We start from the raw sequence: 22,177 nt of genomic DNA on the forward strand, positions 1-22,177 counted from the left end.
AGTGATAGATGTGCAGATGATGATGTGCAAGTAGAAATACTGTCCACATATTCTAAGTCAGAACCGTCCAGAGTAGTGATGCTAGTCGGGCTGGCGCATGCGGGCAGCAAACGGTTGAAAAGCATGCCTTTAGTTTTACTAGCGTTTAAGAGCAGTTGGAGGCCACCGAAGGAGTGTTGCATGGCATTGAAGCTCATTTGGAGGTTTGTTAACACATTGTCCAAAGAAGGGCCGGGCCAGGTGTATACAGAATGGTGCCGTCTGTGTAGAGGTGTCAGGGAATCACCCGCAGCAAGAGCGACATCGTTGATATATACAGAGAAAAGAGTTGGCCCAAGAATTAAACCCTGTGGTACCCCTATAGAGACTGCCAGAGGTCCGGACAACATGCCCTCCGATTTGACACACTAAACTCTGTCTGAGAAGTAGTTGGTGAACCAGGCGAGGCAGTCATTTGAGAAACCAAGGCTGTTGAATCTGCCAATAAAAATACCATTATTGACAGAGTCGAAAGCCTTGTCCAGGTCGATGAAGACGGCTGCACAGTATTGTCTTTTATCGATGGCGGTTATGATATCATTTCGTACCTTGAGCGTGACTGAGGTGCACCCATGACCAGCTCGGAAACCAGATTGCACAGCGGAGAAGGTGCGGTGGGATTCGAAATGGTCAATGATCTGTTTATTAACTTGGCTTTCGAAGACTTTAGAAAGGCAGGGCAGGATGGATATAGGTCTATAAAAGTTTGGGTCTAGAGTGTCACCACCTTTGAAGAGGGGGATGACTGCGGCAGCTTTCCAATCTTTAGGGATCTCAGACGATACGAAAGAGAGGTTTAACAGACTGGTAATAGGGATTGCAACAATAGCAGCAGATAACTTTAGAAAGAGAGGGTCCGGGTTGTCTAGCCCAGCTGATTTGTATGGGTCCAGGTTTTGCAGCTCTTTCAGAACATCTGCTATCTGGATTTGGGTGAACGAGAAGCTGCGGAGGCTTGGGTAAGTAGCTGCGGGGGGTGCGGAGCTGTTGGCCACAGTTGGGGAAGCCAGGAGGAAAGCATGGCCAGCCGTAGAGAAATGCTTATTGAAATTCTTGATTATCGTGGATTTATCGGTGGTGACAGTGTTACCTATCCTCCTAGTGCAGTGGGCAGCTAGGAGGAGGTGCTCTTATTCTCCATGGACCTTACAGTGTCCCAAAACCTTTTGGAGTTAAGAGCTACAGGATGCAAATTTCTGTTTGAAAAAGCTAGCATTTGCTTTCCTGACTGACTGCGTGTATTGGTTCCTGACTTCCATGACAAGTTTCATATCGCACAGACTATTTGTTGCTAGTGCAGTACGCCACAGAATCTTTTTGTGCTGGTCAAGGGCAGTCAGGTCTGGAGTTAACCAAGGGCTATATCTGTTCTTAGTTCTAATTTGAAAGGGGCATGCTTATTTAAGATGGTGAGTAAATTACTTTTAAAGAACTACCAGGCATCCTCGACTGACGTGATGAGGTCAATATCCTTCCACGATACTCAGGCCAGGTCGATTAGAAAGACCTGCTTGCAGAAGTGTTTTAGGGAGCGTTTGACAGTGATGAGGTGTGGTCGTTTGACCGCAGACCCAGAGTGGATGCAGGCAATGAGGCAGTGATCGCTGAGATCCGGATTGAAAACAGCAGAGGTGTATTAGGAGGGCAAGTTGGTCAGGATAATATCTATGAAAGTGCCCATGTTTAAGGATTTAGGGTTGTACCTGGTGAGTTCGTTGATAATTTGTGTGAGATTGAGGGCATCTACCATAGATTGTTGGACTGCCGGGGTGTTAAGCATATCCCAGTTTAGGTCACCAAACAGAATGGATTCTGAAGATAGATGGGGGGCAATCAATTCACATATGGTGTCCAGGGCACAGTTGGGAGCTGAGGGGGGTCTATAACAGGCGGCAACAGTGAGAGACTTATTTCTGGAGAGATACATTTTTAAAATTAGAAGCTCGAACTGTTTGGGCATAGACCTGGAAAGTATGACAGAACTTTGCAGTCTATCTCTGCAGTAGATTGCATCTCCTCCCCATTTGGTCGTTCTATCTTGTCTGAAAATGTTGTAGTTGAGGATGGAAATCTCAGACTTTTTAGTGGCCTTCCTCAGCCAGGATTCAGACACGGGAAGGACATCAGGGTTGGCAGAGTGTGCTAAAGCAGTGAGTAAAACAAACTAAGGTAGGAGGCTTCTGATGTTAACATGCATGAAACCAAGGCCTTTTCTGGTTACAAAAGTCAACAAATGAGAGTGCCGGGGGACACGCGGGGCCTGGGTTAACCTCCACATCACCCGAGGAACAGAGGAGGTGTAGGGTGAGCGTACGGCTAAAGGCTATGAAAACTGGTCATCTAGTGCGTTGGGGACAGAGAATAAAAGGAGCAGATTTCTGGGCGTGGTAGAATAGATTCAGGGCATAATGTACAGACAGGGGTATGGTGGGGTGTGGGTACAGTGGAGATAAAGCCAGGCACCGAGTGATGATAAGAGAGGTTGCATCTCTGGATGGGCTAGTTATGCTGGGTGAGGTCACCGCATGTGTGGGAGATCGGACAAAGGAGATATCTGAGGCATGTTGAGTGGGACTATGGGCTCCGCAGTAAACTAAAACTTTTTTTATTTATATCTCACCTTTATTTAACTAGGCAAGTCAGTTAAGAACAAATTCTTATTTTCAATGACGGCCTAGGAACAGTGGGTTAACTGCCTTGTTCAGGGGCAGAACGACAGATTTTTACCATGTCAGCTCAGGGATTTGATCTTGCAACCTTTCAGTTACTAGTCCAACGCTCTAACCAACAACAGTATACAAGACATATTGACATTTGAGAGAAACAAAGCAACCACAGGTGTTGATTGGGAGAGCTAGCTAAGACAACAACAGCTAATCAGCTGAGACAACAACAACAGGTAAAATGGTGATGAATGGGCAGAGAGGGTCGGTTAACTACACACAGGGCCTGAGTTCGAGGCTGGGGCCGACAGATAAACAAAAACAACAACAACAAAAAGCAGTGCTAGAGGCATCACTACATATCATGGTTTGATTCCAGGCTGTATCACAACCAGCCGTGATTGGGAGTCCCATAGGGCGCGCACAAATGGCCCAGCCTCGTCCGGGTTAGGGTTTGGCCGGGGTAGGCCGTCATTGTAAATAAGAAGTTGTTCTTAACTGACTTGCCTAGTTAAATAAAGGTGAAATAAAATAAGGAAATAAAAACAGACACATACATGACTCCCAATACCTTCTATACAGGAGATCACATATATTGAAAATATAGTTCAATTTCCTTCTCATCAGTAGCCATATTCAGTTGCAAAAACGAACTATCTGGACTGTTTCCCTCTTAAGTTGGTTTCTGACAAAAATTAGAGGTGTTTAACCTCTCCCCTTTCAAATCATAACCATTTAAGATCAGAGAATTTAAATGAGGCTAGTTCCAAAACATTAACGGCAAATAGCCGAGAGCCCGAGACAGTTACTAAGTCTTAAATAACAGTGTTATCTAAGATTTGCAACTACCGCATCAAACGTACTTGTTGACCCAATTGAAGCGGAAGGAGCAATCTGTAGAGGATCAAAGCTCAACCATTCTGGGAGATGAGCTAAGAGCTAATCCAGTAATCATCTTCACATCCTGCCTGCAGTATTGATAAAATGTGTTTTTTTCCCAGACTTGTTTTTGCTGAAGAGCAATCCTACGGGGCTGCAGCATCCCTGTCTGTTCAGACAACCATTACTTAAACTAACATAGTCGTTGCTGGTGTTCTGCCACCCACCCACACAGACAGACTAACTCCAGTGGGATCGGCTGACACAAACATCCACAACATCCTCTATCAGTTTCTCCCTAATCTAACGCTTCACCCGATCCATACCTCTCTGGTTTCACTGGCTAAATTCTAGAAGCATCTGTTAGGGAGGAACAATGAAGGTGAATGCATGCAGGGTCAAATTCACCAACACTCAATGCCATGTCACTAATTACCTCACATTCAGTGAAAATCACATGGCTCTAGAGTATCACACACACATGCTGCTTGATGTAGTAAGTCTCACATAGTAAGTATCAAGATAATGTGGGAAAATGTTTAGCTGTCATTTGTTAAGTTATGGCACGACAACGCTAGCTAGTGATAGCTAAATGGCCCTGTTAGACAGGAGGCTGTTCTTACACATGGTGTGTGTGCCGTTCTCCTCTCCGTTTACGATGGCCTCTCCGTTCTTTGGTGCGTTGGGTTGGTTGCTTGCGGCGGTGATTGCCATGGCGCAGGCCGCCTGTTGCTGGGCTAGCTTGTCGCGGAAGGCCTGCTGCCTCGTCTGCACCACATCTGGCATCACCGCGTCGATGAGTGACAGAGACTCAATGGGCCGCCCATCAAACACCGTGCCATCCTGCCAACACAACACCAAATATGCCATGGTTACCCCGTTGGATGTAAGAGTGCACTGATGGACAATACATTTGAACTGTAGGATTTACATTTTTAATTTGCCAAGTACAATAGTGTATTGATTTTGGTATTGTTTGAGATTCATGACTTCGATAAACTTATTTTGCATACAAATGACTGCTGAGCTAAGTATTGATCTTAGGCACTGTATTAGTGAGGGCAGCCTTATATAAATAACCCCATTGATTTACATGGAGAGTGTTTGGTGTTTGTTCTGGGTGTGGTAGTCCAGGCCAGGGTTGTATTCTCCAGGCACCAAAAGGAAGAAAACAGATTGAAAAAGAACCTTTATGAATAAAAAAATATATATACACACACACATACACACTCAGTCAAAAGTTTGGACACACCTACTCATTCAGGGGTTTTCTTTATTTGTACTATTTTCTACATTGTAGAATAATAGTGAAGACATCAAAACTATGAAATAACACATATGGAATCATGTAATAATGCCCCAAAAAGTGTTAAACAAATCAAATTATGGAATGAGTAGGTGTGTCCAAACGTTTGACTAGTACCATATATATATATAGTTTTTGTGTTCTTTTGCTAAATGTTTTGCTACGGTATGCACTAATGAATGCGACCCAAGGCACTACCAGAAGGCAGCCTGGACTGGAGCCCCTAGGCTCACCTCGTTGATGCTGATCTCTGCCTCCACATACTGGAGGCCTTTCTGCAGGATGGAGATGAGGGCAGCAGGGGGCACTAGTGTTCCATTGATGTTGGACTGGCTGATGTGGCTCTCAATGCCAAAGGTGAACGCTGAGTGGGAGAAACCTGGAAAGGGACACACAGAGAACACAGTCAGTACAACGAGAACACCAGAGACCCTGCAACACAAACGTCTCACTCCTACACAGACATATCTACAGACATCTGCAATGTCTGAGGTGTTGTTTCTAACTTTTTAATATCAATGTTATGTAAACCAAAAAATAAAAGGGAGCGTAGACAGCGAGTCAATCATTCATTCCAAGTAGACTTTTTCAGGGGAAGAAATGTTCAAATGCCAGAGCTATCAAGCATTTATCCAATGACTGGCTTCAAAGAAAGCCCCAACAGTAATCAAATACAGCGGCTAGGATCTCAATAATTCATTCGCCCTGTGAAAAATTGGGTAGCGTGAATGGCATGTTGACACAGGTACATATGAAGGGAAAGCGATATTCTGAACAGCCAACAGATAGGTAGAATAGGCTTGGTTTCCACTAACGGTAGTTTCTGGAGTTACTGACACCTCTACTTTCCTATTCCTGCACTCTCTCAAGCTTTTCATCATGTTTTTGGTGAATTTATTGAAGTAGCCATTGGTCAAATGTGTGCCAAAATTCCCAAACCTTTAGAGACCGTTTAGATCAGGGGTGTCAAACTCATTCCATGGAGGGCTTAGTGTCTTGGTTTTTCCATTCAATTAAGACCTAGACAACCAGGTGAGGGGGGTTCCTTACAAATCAGTGACCTTAATTCCTCAATCAAGTACAATGGAGGAGTAGAAACCCGCAGACACTCAGCCAGTGGAATGAGTTTGACACATGTGGTTTAGAAAGAGTCAATGCAGTCTAATCCATGACAACATAATCAACAAGGTCAACTACAAAGCCATTCTCAATTCCTACATTACCACAGAATCAAATACAGAAGAAATATGTAAAGCAGAAGTATAATAATAATTTCAGCAGACAGACAAGAGACAGAGCGAGACAGGACAAGTGTGTTACAGGGAGGTTGGCAGTCATACATACCTGACTCCTGAAGATATCTGTATACCAAGAAGTTCACTTCATCACTGGTTATACTCATCTTAGCCCACCTCGATGGAGGAGGTACTGTATCTAGTAAAGATCGGCCCACCCTAAGAAAGAAAGAGAGGAAGACAATGAGTTTTAGATTCATTACACAGCTCGCTACATCGTTTCACAAGATGACAAGATTACCAATGAGTGGGAAAATGTAGGTTATATCTAGGTAGGTCCCCAATCATTATTATCATTATTATCAAATGACTTGACAGCTACCATGTCCTCACATACAAAGATAAAGCAAGACCATAGTTCAGGCATGTACTTCCTACACACACACACACACACACACACACACACACACACACACACACACACACACACACACACACACACACACACACACACTGAGAATGTCAATGACCGGATCACTAAGCTAGTGAATCCATCTCTACTTCACAGGCTAAGTATTCCCCCCCATCTCTCTACTGTGACCCGACAGAGGCGTCCATTTCCATTTAGCTTGCAGGGGAAAGTGGCAACAGTCTACCATTATTGACCTGGCCACTGAACTAGATGGGTAAAGAAGCCTAATAAAGCAGGACATGGCATTAAAGGCCTACTGTCGCTATCTAGTAAACTGCAGAGGAGAACTCAACACACCGGCTAGGGCTAATTACTGGTAAAGTTGGGCAACATTCACATCATTATCGCTTTCACAGAAAACATAATTTACTGGTGACTGCGTCAACATTTCAATTTGGTATTCTTTCAAAACTACAGGGATCTGAAGAAAAACATAAAAACAGAGCCCTTTAGAATCACAGCAATTGATTTATTGTTCCCACTGATAAGGGCCTTCAGGCTAGGGAGTGCTTTGCTACAAAGAATGATTCATGGCTGTACTAAATTCTACAGGGACTTCAGGTTACGAAAAAAAGAAAGTATGGGAACTGTAAAAATATCTGAACACTATGAAGTGGATATGAACACACACATACTCAATTACATGCTCACTTACACACACACACACACACACACACACACACACACACACACACACACACACACACACACACACACACACACACACACACACACACACACACACACACACACACACACACACACACACACACACACACACCTGATCTCGCTCTCTTCTCTCACTTCTCTCAACTTTTATAATTGAATGTGTTTATTGTTTGTCTATATTTTTTATGTAATTGTCTACACGCTTATATATGTTTACAACAAGCAAGGGGAAGATATTAGAATAGGGGCATTGGGGAATAATAACATTGTACAGAATACATTTGCACTGTAGTGAAGCCGTCTCTAGAGTAATGCAAGGTCTCTTTCATGATCATGTGAAACGTCAATTGCTATGGAAATGCTGGGTTATGTTTTTCAATTATGGTAAAGGTAATTATGATGCAACTATGACGGCGATACGATGTGGATTACAATTATCATCATGAATATTAAGGCTATACCCACTACATGTTACATACATAGACACTCAACCATGCAAATTGGCCGAGTTATTATTTATTTGGACCACACATTATAGTCTTACTCTTATACAGACATCATACACACTCTCACTATATCACATCCAACATCATACACATCAAACTACTCAGATTTACTATACACATAATGTCTTGTCTCAATTTTCTAACATCTGTGGCATTGGCTCACAGGCAAACAGGCAAGGGAATAAAACAAATATTGCTAGAACCTAATTCTTGAATTCTAAATATCAGACGTTTGAAAGCTCTAATACCTCTGATGGCAGCACTAAATTATGGTCAATTTAGACTGAGAATAGTATCTAGTTATGGTGTGGGGAGAAATAAGTATAGCCAGTTATAATTGTATCAGTTTAGCAGATATAAAAAAGAAGATCAGTCTTTACATGGCTAAAAGAAAAGGAATATAACATATACTGTTTACAGGAAACTCACTCTACATCCTGAAGTTGTGTGGAAAAAGGAATGGGGTTGACAACTTTCTTGTCTCTTTTATCAAAGGTTAAAAACGTTTTAATAGGAGACAGAATGCAATCGGATCATCATCTAATTGGCCTTCACATAACTCTTATAGATTTTCCACGTGGACATTGGGAATTTAATCAAAGTTTACTGGAGGACAACTTATTTTTAACTAACACAAAATCATTTATAACTGAATTCTTCCAGTATAATATAAGTTCAGCAAATCCCCTTATTGTTTGGGATACCTTTAAATGTACCTTCAAAAGGTCATTCAAATCAATATTCATCAATACTAAAAAAGCCGTTTCTGGCTAAGGAGACTAACAAGGAGAATCCATGAACTAACAGTACAGGTAGAGAGCAATAAAAACGATACTACAGAGATACAAAAGAAGTTAGAGGAAAAACAAAAAGAACTTGAGGAACTTATTGAAGAACCATCTAATGTAATCTACTACAAAAATAAAGCCAACTGGATGGAATATGGAGAACAATGCACATAAGTCTTCCTGAATCTCATATATAGGAACGCTTAGGTTTTTCGGCAGATGTTCTCTTTTTAACTTCTGGGCCACACTGATGGCAGCCCATTCTTGCATAATCAATGCTTGGAGTTTGTCAGAATTTGTGGGGTTTTGTTTGTCCACCTGCCTCTTGAGGATTGACCACAAATTCTCAATGAGATTAAGGTCTGGGGAGTTTGCTAGCCATGGACCCAAAATATTGATGTTTTGTTCCCCGAGCCACTTAGTTATCACTTTTGCCTTATCGCAAGGTGCTCCATCATGCTGGAAAAGGCATTGTTCATCACCAAACTGTTCCTGGATGGTTGGGAGAAGTTGCTCTCGGAGGATGTGTTGGTACCATTCTTTATTCATAGCTGTGTTCTTAGGCAACATTGTGAGTGAGCCCACTCCCTTGGCTGAGAATCAACCCCAAACATGAATGGTCTCAGGATGCTTTACTGTTGGCATGACACAGGACTGATGGTAGCGCTCACCTTGTCTTCTCCGGACAAGCATTTTTCAATGCCCCAAACAATCGGAATGGGGAGTCATCAGAAAAAATCACTTTACCCCAGTCCTCAGCAGTCCAATCCCTGTATCTTTTGCAAAATATCAGTCTGTCCCTGATGGTTTTCCTGGAGAGAAGTGGCTTCTTTGCTGACTTTCTTGACACCAGGCCATCCTCCAAAAGTCTTCGCCTCACTGTGCGTGCAGATGCACTCACACCTGCCTGCTGCCATTCCTGAGCAAGCTCTATACTGGTGGTGCCATGATCCCGCAGCTGAATCAACTTTAGGAGACGATCCTGGCGCTTGCTGGACTTTCTTGGGCGCCCTGAAGCCTTCTTCACAACAATTGAACTGCTCTCCTTGAAGTTCTTGATGATCTGATAAATGATTGATTTAGGTGCAATCTTACTGGCAGCAATATCCTTGCCTGTGAAGCCCTTTTTGTGTAAAGCAATGATGACGACACGCGTTTCCTTGCAGGTAACCATGTTTGATAGAGGAAGAACAATGATTCTAAGCACCACCCTCCTTTTGGAGCTTGCAGTCTGTTATTCGAACTCAATCAGCATGACAGAGTGATCTCCAGCCTTGTCCTCGTCAACACTCACACCTGTGTTAACAAGAGAATCACTGAGATGATGTCAGCTGGTCCTTTTGTGGCAGGGCTGAAATGCAGTGGAAATGTTTCTTGGGATTCAGTTAATTTGCATGGCAAAGAGGGACTTTGCAATTAATTGCAATTCATCTGATCACTCTTCATAACATTCTGGAGTATATACAAATTGCCATCATACAAACTAAGGCAGCAGACTTCGTGAAAGTTAATATTTGTGTCATTGTCACAGCTTTTGGCCACAATTGTACAATATTACGTATTGGGTCTTTAAAATATACGACTTTTACATTTGAGCTATAAACCCTGCAATTTACCTATAAAATGGGCTGATGGTGAAGTAGACATACTTAGTATTCATATCACAAAATATATAAATAAGCTCTCCACACTGAATTTAAATAGAACATTTGTAAAAATAGACAAGATCCTGCAACCATTGAGAGGTAAATACGTGTATTTTTTATGGAAAACATTGCCCTGATTAACTCCTTAGTCATATCTCAGTTTACTCACTTACTTATGGTGCTGCCTACTCCTGATGATTCGTTTTTCAAATCATGTGAGCAAAAAATATTTAGCTTTATCTGGGATGCAAAACCAGACAAAGTAAAACGTGCATATCTATATAATGAATATTAATTAGGTGGGTTGAGATGATTAAATATAAAAGCCCTAAACCTCTCTCTAAAAGCTTCACTCATTCAACAGTTTTATTTGAACCCTAAATGGTTCTCAAGTAGTTTACTAAGAAAAGCTCATCCATTGTTTAAAAATGGCCTTTTGCCTTTGTGCAGATTGCCATGTCTCATTTTCGATTAATTGAAAATGATACCTTTTTCAAAGTATCTCTCTTTTTCAAAACAAGCATTGCAGAGCTGGCTACAATTTAAATGTCATCCCCCTGAAAAGATAGAACAAATATTATGGCTGATCTCAAATGTGCTGGTTGATAAAATACCTGTATTTATGGGAAAGATCTTTCAAAAGGGTATTTTGTTCTTAAATGATATTTTAAATTGGGATAGTAGAGTTATGTCCTTCATGGAGTTATCAGAATTGTACGGGAAGGTCTGCTCAATCCAAGAGTCCAACCAATTGATTACAGCATTACCCCAAAAATGGAGGAGGTGGGTGGCAGCGGGAGGAGGTAGGGAACTGGTCTGTCTGCCCAATATAAAGGATCAAAACTGGTGGAGGAATAAAAATAGCATAAATAGGAAAGTATACTAGTTTAATTTGAGGACCAGGATGTTGACAACTGTGCCATACCGATTGCAAAATAGTTGGGAAGAGATTTTTGATGTATTTGAGGGTATGAGTTGATATATAAAACAACGCAAGATTCAAGACTTTGTGCTTTTCAGCTAAAATTATTATATAGTATTCTTGCCACCAACAAAATATTGAATATTTGGGGCATAAAATCATCGAAGCTCTGCAGATTTGTTGTGAGGATACAGAATAAATAGACCATTTATTTTGGTATTGCCCTCAGGTAGCCTAAAAGTATTTATCTTCAACTCGCAATCTGTGGATTCTATTCGATTAGATAATTGAAATTGTAAGTTAAACATCACAGCATATTTGAAAGATATGTGTTGCGTAGAAACCCGAAGTGGGTGGCCAGCAGAGATAGTTGGGATGGGCTGAGGGAAGCTGTGGGAGTGGAGTTGCTGTATGGGAGATAGAATGATGGTCAAAGATACAAGTTTATTTTTAAAGTCAAAATACAACATATCAAAAAGTATGTTTGAATGACACCGAGGGGCAGTGTTTTTACAACTAATGCAGGTTTGCCTGATGCTGATGCTGTGCAGGTGTCTGTACACATGCAAATACACACACACTCTCATGCAACTGGTATGATGTAGTCGTTGAGCGGCTTCACTGCAAGTATATTGTATGTTTCAGATATTTGATAAAAAAAATAAAAAGATGAATAATTTTCCAACAATATATCAATCCATTGTCTGTCTGTACACAGTATATTATGCATAATAGGGTATGAAATATGAAGGTGAGACTGGAACAATACTTTTAGAATTCAGAGAAAACAAAATCCTCAAAATCCTGAAACTGTAGGTGCAACCAGTTTGTGTGAAATGCCCTTAAGCACTGCAATAATCAACTATTAATCAATTATTTTGTATCAAAGCCCAATGTATCTGTTGACGAGTAAAGTGAACTGAAAACTGAAAGCAAAGCAGACAAATAGAGTGAGCTACCAAAGTATTGGGACAGTGACTCATTTGTTGTTGTTTTGGCTCTGTACTCCAGCCCTTTAGATTTGAAATTATACAATGCATATAAGGTTAAAGTGCAGACTGTCAGCTTCAATTTGAGGGTATTTTCATCCATATTGGGTGAACTGTATAGAAATTACATCACTTTCTGTACATAGTTCCCCCCATTTTAGGGGACCAAAATTATTGGGACAAATTAACTTACGTGAATCGTGAATAATAATAATAATGAGTGTATATCAGGTGACAGGTAGCCTAGTGGTTAGTGTTGGACCAACAACCGAAAGGTTGCTAGATCGAATCCCCGAGCTGACAAGGTAAACATCTGTTGTTATGTCCCTGAACAAGGAAGTTAACCCACTGTTCCAAGGCCGTCATTGTAAATAAGAGTTTGTTCTTAACTGACTTGCTTAGTTAAACAAAGATAAAATAAAAAATACCCCCACGACATGTCAACCTCTCACCATTACAATAACAGGGGAGGTTAGCATATTTCATTCAAGACTATCTGTAATTATGGTAGCATCTACAATAATAGATGTTGCTGTTTAGAAAAATATTTTTTTTATATTTAAAATAAAAGTGACTCCAAAATGATAGAATACATTATTAACCATTCATTTCTATTTGGCACAAAATAATCTGAATCACAACCAAAACAAACAGCAAATGCATCCAACAAGTTGTAGAGTCACAAGCTTGATGTAATCATTGCATGCTAGGAATATGGGACCAAATACTAAACTTTTGACTACTTCAATGCATATAAGTGAATTTGTCACAATACTTTTGGTCCCCTAAAATGGGGGGGGACTATGTACAGAAGCTGACAGTCCAAAGTGATGGAGTACAGAAACAACAATGAAAATGTGTCAATGTCCCAATACTTCTGGAGCTCATTGTATGTGGTATATCACATTCTGTATTCAAGACCACGTAGACAACAATACATCGTAAAATGCTTCCTCTTCATGTTGGCAGCTCCAATCATTTACCTCTCCAAAAACAGCCAGTTATCCATCATAAAGAACCTTGTGGTCCCCCACAAGAGGTTAAGAATTCCTCAGATTAATAATACATTTGAACTTGATCCTAAAACTGACCTTTAGGAAGCTGGATCATGGCCATTGTTACTTTTTCTGCATTCAGCCTAGTCTGAGGTGTAGAACTGGACAAGAGGGACAAACTTCTTCCCAGATCAGAATCAGAGTAGAGCCAGTCAGTAAGAAATGCAGGCCTCTAACCTCCATACCACACCACACAGAGCTGAACTGACTCTAAAGAGTTCCCTTTTGGTAGCATAGCAACAACCGGCGCAAAATAGACACAGAATAGTGTTGTCCCAATTACCACTGGGCTCTGTGCCAGCCGTGTCGAATATGTTACTCAACATGAATAATGCAAGTCTTCACATTGGAGTAACATTGTTGCTTCCGTCCCTCTCCTCGCCAACCTGGGCTTGAACCAGGAACCCAACAACTGCCTCCCACGATACATCGTTACCTATTGCTCCACAAAAGCAGTGGTCCTTAAAGAGCATGGGAAACAACTATTCAAGGTCTCAGAGCAAGTGACGTCACCGATTGAAACGTTACTAGCGTGCACCGCTAACTAGCCAGCCATTTCACACCGATTACACTGGGATATTCTTTGACATGGACTCTCTGTCTTTATTGCACTGCACAGCAGACATGCAGTGCTCAAATTAAATATCCCCTGATATTGGCTGAGTGTGAATGTTCACATGAATTTTCCGCCAACAATCAGAGATGGTGCTATGATTTGGAGCTGGTGTGAAGATCAATCTCACGCTGAGACACATTCTCCTTGTGTGGATTCGCACTAACGTTCCATGAATACATAAATCACACCACCACGTTATTGAATGAGAGGCATCGCTTGAGTCAGTATCATATGAAACCAAAAACACAATTAATAATCTGATCAATAATTTATTAAACATTTAAAAAAATTACGAAAAACACCAAAGCTGGAAGCAGGTCCCATTTTCCCAAGAATAATTACCAGGTGAAGCCCAGCGGGTCGGGGGGGGGGGGGGGGGGGGGCACTAATCCATATATCAGATGGGCACATGACGGCATCATCCATTACAGAGCTTCCTGGGCACTAGGCTTCTCTCAAAACACCACAGCCGATACACTCCTCCCACTTCTGACACAAATGCTAACCTAGGCATTTGCTTTGTGCTGTGGCAACTAGCAAAAGCACTTTAACGTCGTGATCTGTTGAGTGATATAGGTACAGTGAGGACAAATTGAGTTGGTGGATTGAGAACATTGGTGATATTGACACTGTCTGTAGAGCAATTCCACAGTAACAGAGTGATGCTTCGACTTAGATGTACTACTTTAAAATGTATGCCAAACAAAAACCAATGATTGCAAAGTTAAACAGTGCAGATTCAAAGTTTGGTGACAGAATGACAGCACAAACCGTCATTCTGTTACCAAATTTTGCACCTGCACTTTTCTTTATTAGGTATGTGTTTTTGTAAAATTTTCTGTGGAAATTGCTCAAATTAATCCTTGTGCATAGAGTTCTATGGTTTGTTTACCTTTACAATCATTCATTTTTGTTTAACATACATTTTAACGTGAAAATCTTAGTCTCTGCATCACTCGTGGAATTGTCCTGTACAGTTTGCTTCCACATCAAACACATAGTCTATGCTAGGCGATATAGCGTGTATACCGGGGTATTTTGAAATACTGATGGTCTGATTTTCAATACTGTAAAAAAAATGTAGAAGGTCAGTATAGCTATAAGAAATCTAAGATGTGTCAAATGAATTATATCCAGCTCAGGGTTCCAGCTTTGCATTTGGTTTGTTAACTTGTTAGGTAAGGGGCTAAATGTTAATATTAAGCTTATTTTTTTACAGCAGAGAGATTTTAGCCTGAGTACCAGTCTATGTAGCTAACATTTAACTGTTTGCCCTACCTGGTCATTGCCGAAGAGACTGGCCTTTATGACATCTTCAAATATAAATATTCTATCATTAATGAGCTTGAGGAGAACAGAGGAGTTTATCCTGATTTCGATAAACCTCACAACTATCCTCCAATCACAACAATTATCCAAATACTGGAACTATCACCTTTTTTTCTCTCCACAGAACACGTTGGTATCCGGTTGCTAGCCTTTTTTTTTTTTGTCCAGACGAAACCAGTCTATCAAATGTTGCTAGCTCATGTCAAAATCCTCAAACTAAATACTACAAGACTTGAGACATTCAATCCCCTCCTGGATCAAGATCCCTGTTGCCTTGTTTTTGTTTTCTAAATAGCGCCCCTTGTGTGCACTTCCGGAATTACTGTATATCCCGTTAAGGTACAGAAAAGGTATGATGGTATGAAAATCTGGATACCGACAAACCCCTACTCTATGCCACAAATGCTATCAGTTAAATATCATAATTCGGATATCAGTTATGATATCATTGGAAGAACATATCTGCCTAATGTAATCTTTCGGTACACATTATAATCTACATCATAGTGTAGTGCCATTCATCAAACCCATTTCAAATACATTATTTGTCTTGCTCCAAATTGTTTTCCATGTTTGGGGCATGCATTCACAACGGTCCCAAGCAATTGCATTTAGCTTCCATATAGCATATCCCAGGAGTTGACTGATTGCAGCAGCAGAAAAATGGAAATAACACTGGACAGTTATGAGCTTCCCATTAGTTGTCAGCCCTGTGACTCATTAGGGAAATCATTAGCATGTTTAATGCACAGTAAAGTTGATTCCAGCCATTCACCCAGGCTACGATGTTGAGGTTTCAACTGAGTGTTATGCCTGAGGCTGTGGTGAAAGTACAACACAATTTAACTGAATGTCCAATTTTCTTTTAGTTGTTATGAACCAAATGACAACTATAGTAGTTTCCTGAGCCATTAGAAATTCATTGGAAAGAGCACCACATCAGGTTGAATGTCCACGTAAGTACAAACACTTATTGCAGAAGGTAAAATGGCTCAACCAAAACGATCTCAGGACTCAAGCCAAAACAGTGTTGCTGTCATGTAAGCATTCCATGAGCGTTCCATTTAAAATGTAATTTTTTGCTACATTCACAATTTTTCCAAAAAACACATCCAGTCTTTCCAGCGCAGGCATGGAGTAGTTGCTCTAGGATGAAGTTGTCTTTAAACGTTGATCTATGGTCTGATCTTTTTCCCCCTCTCTAACTGTGAGGTTAAACATTTGGGGAAGGGTCAACTGATGGTACATAAGCACTCTGTAGCACTACAAAACAGAAATGGCTGCTGCTTATTGTAAATTCTTACCGTAAATATATATATAAATATATATAAATATAAACTGTTTAACTATTCTCCTAGATCTACAGACAGTACAGAAGTCTTCATGATAAGGTCTCCACGGATAAGGTCACGACGGGGGGGAATCCATGTACACGGCTCAAAAAATCAGTTGCAAATGTTGATTTTTGTTGGATAATCTGGCCTAAAAATAGATGTGGATGGTTTGTGTTTGGAACTCAAGGACTAAACAGTGTGCTCTCCCAGACTAGAGAAGTCTATTAACATCTACTTATTGGATATAGAGAGGAAAGAAAAAACAACCATGTCCATACACTGCAGGGAAAACACACAAAACCCTAGCAAATTACAGTACAAATGTATATTTTCTTCTATACATAAGTTTCTAATCATCAACCACAACAAATAGTATTCAATATGAAGATAAATGAAGCGTAAAATAACATTTTTAAAATCATCGGCTTCAAGAAGACAACATGCTATCACAATACCCTGAGACAGTAAAGCGAAGAAAAACTCTACCGCCAGGCATTTATGTGTAAAGGTTTTGAAGGGGATTGATGTAGAAAAACAGGACACACAAAAAAAGAGCTTTACAAAAACACAGGGAGGCACATTCTACCTTAACGTGCTGAGGAGGACCCCATTTTCTCCTGTGCAGTCACCTCCTGACAGATGTGCAAATATGACCTGGAAACAGCAGCCATTTTCTCTTGAACTACTCTCCTGAGTAAAACCTGCCATTGGTTAGACTGACCATTGGGGGAAGGGAGAGAGAGAGGGAACGAGGGAGGGAAATGGGGAGGAGAACTAATGATGCCACAATCAGGTAGCCACAACAACTATTTGTGTATTATTGTCTGCCTTTCTCAAGGACTCGCTCAAACGACAGGTGGTGTGTGGTGGGAGGGAAACTGTGGGATGGTAGCACTACCGTATCTAGGGGAAACCACTTCTTCCACGGCTGCCTTGCCTGCCTGGATAGAGGTGATTGACTGACAACAGTTTGAAGATTACATTGTGTTTCTGTAGTTTTAATATTGAAGGGTTACATTGGTTGTCAAATCCAACAGGATCTAGTAGGTCTACATCATCAGGGAGTCATTTCTTGACTACTACAGTGAATAGCAATATCAAAGCATTATTGCAGCTAGTAGCTTTTCAGCCACTGATCCGGTGACTAACTTTGCCCCCAGTTCTTCTCCGTCCTACAACACATCACACAGGACCAGATAGAATCCATGTACACGGCTCACTTGAATGTTCATGCATATTGATTAGGGATGCACGATATATCAGTGAATATATCGGAATCAGACCCGATGTCTAGTTTAACACTGATGTTTAAAAAAACTATGTCAAAGCTACCGAGCATACCTACACTACCGTTCAAGAGTTTGGGGTCCCTTAGAAATTGTCCTTGTTTTTGAAAGAAAAGCTCATTTTTTGTCCATTAAAATATTAAATTGATCAGAAATAGAGTGTAGACATTGTTAATGTGGTATATGACTGTTGTATATGACTATTGCAGCTGGAAACGGCTGATTTTGAATGGATTATCTACATAGGCGTACAGAGGTCCATTATCAGCAACGATCACTCCTGTGTTCCAATGACACGTTGTGTTAGCTAATCCAAGTTTATCATTTTAAATGGCTAATTGATCATTAGAAAAACCTTTTGCAATTATGTTAGCACAGCTGAAAATTGTGGTTCTAATTAAAGAAGCAATAAAACTAGCCTTCTTTAGACTAGTTGAGTATCTGGAGCATCAGCATTTGTGGGTTCGATTACAGGCTCAAAATGGCCAGAAACAAAGATCTTTCTTCTGAAACTCGTCAGTCTATTCTTGTTGTGAGAAATGAAGGCTATTCCATGCCAAGAAACTGAAGATCTCGTACAATGATGTGTACTACTCCCTTCACAGAACAGTGCAAACTGGTTCTAACCAAAATAGAAAGAGTGGGAGGCCCCAGTGCACAACTGAGCAAGAGGACAAGTACATTAGAGTGTCTAGTCTGAGAAACAGACACCTCCGAAGTCCTCAACTGGCAGCTTCATTAAATAGTATCCGCAAAACACCAGTCTCAACGTCAACAGTGAAGAGGCGACTCCGGGATGCTGGCCTTCTAGGCAGAGTTCCTCTGTCCAGTGTCTGTGTTATTTTGCCCATCTTAATCTTTTCTTTTTAGCCAATCTGAGATATGGAATATGGAATAGCATTCATTTCTCAGAACAAGAATAGACTGACGAGTTCCAGAAGAAAGTTCTTTGCATCTGGCCATTCTTAGTCTGTAATCGAACCCACAAATGCTGATGCTCAAGATACTCAACTAGTCTAAAGAAGGCCAGTTTTGTTGCTTCTGTAATCAGAACAACAGGTTTTAGCTGTGCTAACATAATTGCAAACATGTTTTCTAATGATCAATTAGCCTTTTAAAATGATAAACTTGGATTAGCTAACACAATGTGCCATTGGAACACAGGAGAGATGGTTGCTGATAATGGGCTTCTGTACGTCTATGTAGATATTCCATTTAAAAAAAACTTCAATTTCCAGCTACAATAGTAATTTACAACATTAACAATGTCTACACTGTATTTCTGATCAATTTTATGTTATTTTAATGTACACATTTGTTTTGCTTTTCTTTCAAAAACAAGGACATTCCTAAATGACTCCAAACTTTTGAACAGTAGATTATATGACGTAATAACGGCACGTAAAATATTGCGCTGCACGTGCAACACAGCATTCCGAACCTAGCCCACACAACATCTGCTGTGTGGATCGAGCAGTCAACAAGTCGAGCAGTCATTTGAAAGGGTAAGAAATTTTCAGCGGGACAACTCAAAGGCGAAATCCATTACAGACAAAATAATGGAATTCATTGCCCTTGACAATCAACCGTTCTTTGTCGTGGGTGATGTTGGCTTTTCCCGACTGGTAGAGCACCGGTACACTACCAATTGCGCTATTTTTCAGATGTTGCCCTACCGAAGTTACACAGTAATAGAGTCAATGCTATTAGCTTCACGACATCCAAACAACGTTCCATAGTATGTGTCTTTGCGTGTCAAAAAATATACAGTAGCACTGTCAAAGCTGTACAAAAAAAGTTCCACTATTGTGCCTAATCGTTATTGTGGCTAGCTTCACATAGATGTGTCCGACCACCATTAATCAGATAAGAACTGTCTCATAAATTAGGGTTATTTTAGATGATGACACCAAGCTATATAGTTAGCTAGCTAACTATAGCTACTGAAATAGATTATGTTGTGTTATTTGGCGTGTATCTTTTTTGACACGCAAAGACCCAAACGGCGTTCCATAGAAATCCTGGTTGAGAATGAAACGACTGACCAAATGAACAACGAAACAGCACAGCAAGTGAGGGAAAGAAATAGGATTTGATTATGTTTTACTGGTAATGGGGACATACGTAAATGTCAAAAATAACTTTTTGGTTAGTGTGTGTAAAACCTTTATTTAACTAACTATTTACAATGACAGCCCGGATGATGCTGGGAAAATTGTGCGCCGCCCTATGGGACTCCCAATCACGGCCGGATGTGATACCGCCTGGATTCGAACCAGGGACTGTAGTGACACCTCTTGCACTGAGATGCAGTGCCTTAGACCGCTGCGTCGGTGTGTGTTAACTATTTAACTGTACTAGAATGCTTAAAAGGCAGCAAAAAAAAATGTATATTGCTTTTTTGGAAAGGAAAATATTGGATATCGGTATCGGCCAAAAATGGCATTTCGGTGCATCACTAATATCGACCATTGACATCAATGCAGCATGTATGCTAAACATGGAGTTTGGCCTACATTTTTACTATCATTATATAATTAAAAAAATTACTTGACAAAATGGTAAATAACATGGGAGCCAGTTGTCTCAAGTGTTATGTACATTGTTGCCAGCCAATCAGATGGATGGACACATCTACTGCCATATCCTGGAGTCATCTATAACCTTTATTCTAGGGTTCACTGGAGAATACATGGAATAGAGACAGATACTGCTTTCACATAGGATTTACAGTATTTTGTCTGTAAGAAAAAAACATTCTTGCCTGCATATGCCTTTTATACATTCCCTGTGCATGCTGGCGAAGAGTGGTAGTAGTGGTGTGCAGATGTGGGTGGGCTTCTATTTTAATAAATTAATTGAATATATACCATTAAAAGAAATCCATTATTAATTTGTTTAGGCAGGTACTAAGAAACATTATAAGACTAATAAACAATGGCATATGTTGAGTTTAATTATGTTACGTCCAAATTAATGAAATCAATAGTTCATTAAACAGACAAGACACACACACACACACATTTTCTGAAGTAAGAATATAAGGTAATATAACAGAATAAAATACAAATAATATTTTTCCCGCCCAACTTGTGTCACAGGTTTGTGTGGAACAGCTGTCCTATAAAAAAGGTGATATTTTGAAACAGAGCCCAAGCCCATGCTTTTTTGATCCACGTTTCATCTCTTTCTTACCCTCACTCCACTTCATTAGGGAGCAGACAGAGTGTCTTACATTGAGAGTATCTTCATGACACAGATAGAAAATAATAGAAATCCTGTTTTCAAAGCATATGTCTCGTGTTAGTATTTCACAACCTTCACTTTCATTCACCTTTTGGAGTTACCTATACACGATCGAGCAAAACAAGAGGCCTACACTTGATTTAGGCTACATTATTGCATGCTAAATGTCTCTGATCAGTGATAGATGAAAAAACAAACAAATTAGTTATACCACCTCCACTTATTTGCCCAGCCAGAAACAAAATATAATAAAATGGCTTACAGACAGCGATTCAGTGAAACAAGTCCGTAAAGTCACGCTATTGATCGGGAGTAGGCTACTAAGTGACTGAAGAGCAAAATAATCCCCATGTTTATCTCCATAACATGCTGGCAAAATATTGTAATAAATGAGCCAACTCGACAAGATGATCATGAACAACACTCACCTCAACTTAGCTAACATTTCCCCAGCCTAATAATAGAATAACCAAAATCCAAACAGAGATTCAGTGAAAACAAAAATCTGACAATTGATTTATCAAGACGAGTCCCCATGCTTGTCTCAACGCTGCGCGGTGGCACTGTCTCAATCAAATTATCTAGTTGACCACACGTGGGTAGGATATTTCTTCAAATTTATTACGATGATTGGATGACTTTGGGACTTTCAGTAAGCGACAATTTGATACAAGCCTTCAATTGCATCAGCCTACTTTACTCCATTATTTTCATCATTCAGTGATATTTATTCCCACAGTAATTCTTTATGGACCCACCCTGTTGTGGTTAAGAAACTAGGGCATGCTTAGCGGTGGGCTATGTGAAGAGATGGGGGAAGAGACATGCCTCCCAAAGTTTAGAACTGTCAGGAGGATGGTTAACTGGTACTGCCTAGCAACCATCAAGAGTTTAAGAGCGTATTACGTGCCAGTACCAGCTCAGCATTACGGCTATGTTTCATACTCACCCATATTATACCCTGATGAAGACAGCTTGGCTGTCGAAACGTTGGTAATTACATTTTTGCATCTTAGCTCCTAGAGTGTGCGGCTCTCTTTTATTTTCAAGTTTTCTACTCCGCTAGCCAGCACCTCGCCTAAATAGGTGTGCGTTTCTTTTTCTTCTAGATCATGCTCACCCATAGGCAGAAATTGAACTAAATTATTACTAGGTTGTTAGGCGGAAATAAAGGTTTTGGATTTGATTGTTACAGGT

General features: G+C 40.4%; 1 protein-coding gene across 1 annotated transcript in view; it reads right to left on the bottom strand.

The window, feature by feature from the left end:
• Nucleotides 1-22,177, bottom strand: part of LOC109869488 (F-box-like/WD repeat-containing protein TBL1X) — a 38,421-nt gene that overhangs the window by 5,905 nt on the left and 10,339 nt on the right. Inside the window, exons 2-4 of the mRNA XM_020459680.2 lie at nucleotides 6,232-6,341; nucleotides 5,121-5,266; nucleotides 4,205-4,424 (exon numbers count right to left, since the gene is read on the bottom strand). Of these exons, the coding sequence (XP_020315269.1) occupies nucleotides 4,205-4,424; nucleotides 5,121-5,266; nucleotides 6,232-6,289 (424 nt within the window). The 5' untranslated portion in view covers nucleotides 6,290-6,341. The remainder of the gene's footprint in view (nucleotides 1-4,204; nucleotides 4,425-5,120; nucleotides 5,267-6,231; nucleotides 6,342-22,177) is intronic.

Source organism: Oncorhynchus kisutch, linkage group LG2 (assembly GCF_002021735.2).
Source record: "Oncorhynchus kisutch isolate 150728-3 linkage group LG2, Okis_V2, whole genome shotgun sequence".
Taxonomy (NCBI): Eukaryota; Metazoa; Chordata; class Actinopteri; order Salmoniformes; family Salmonidae; genus Oncorhynchus; species Oncorhynchus kisutch.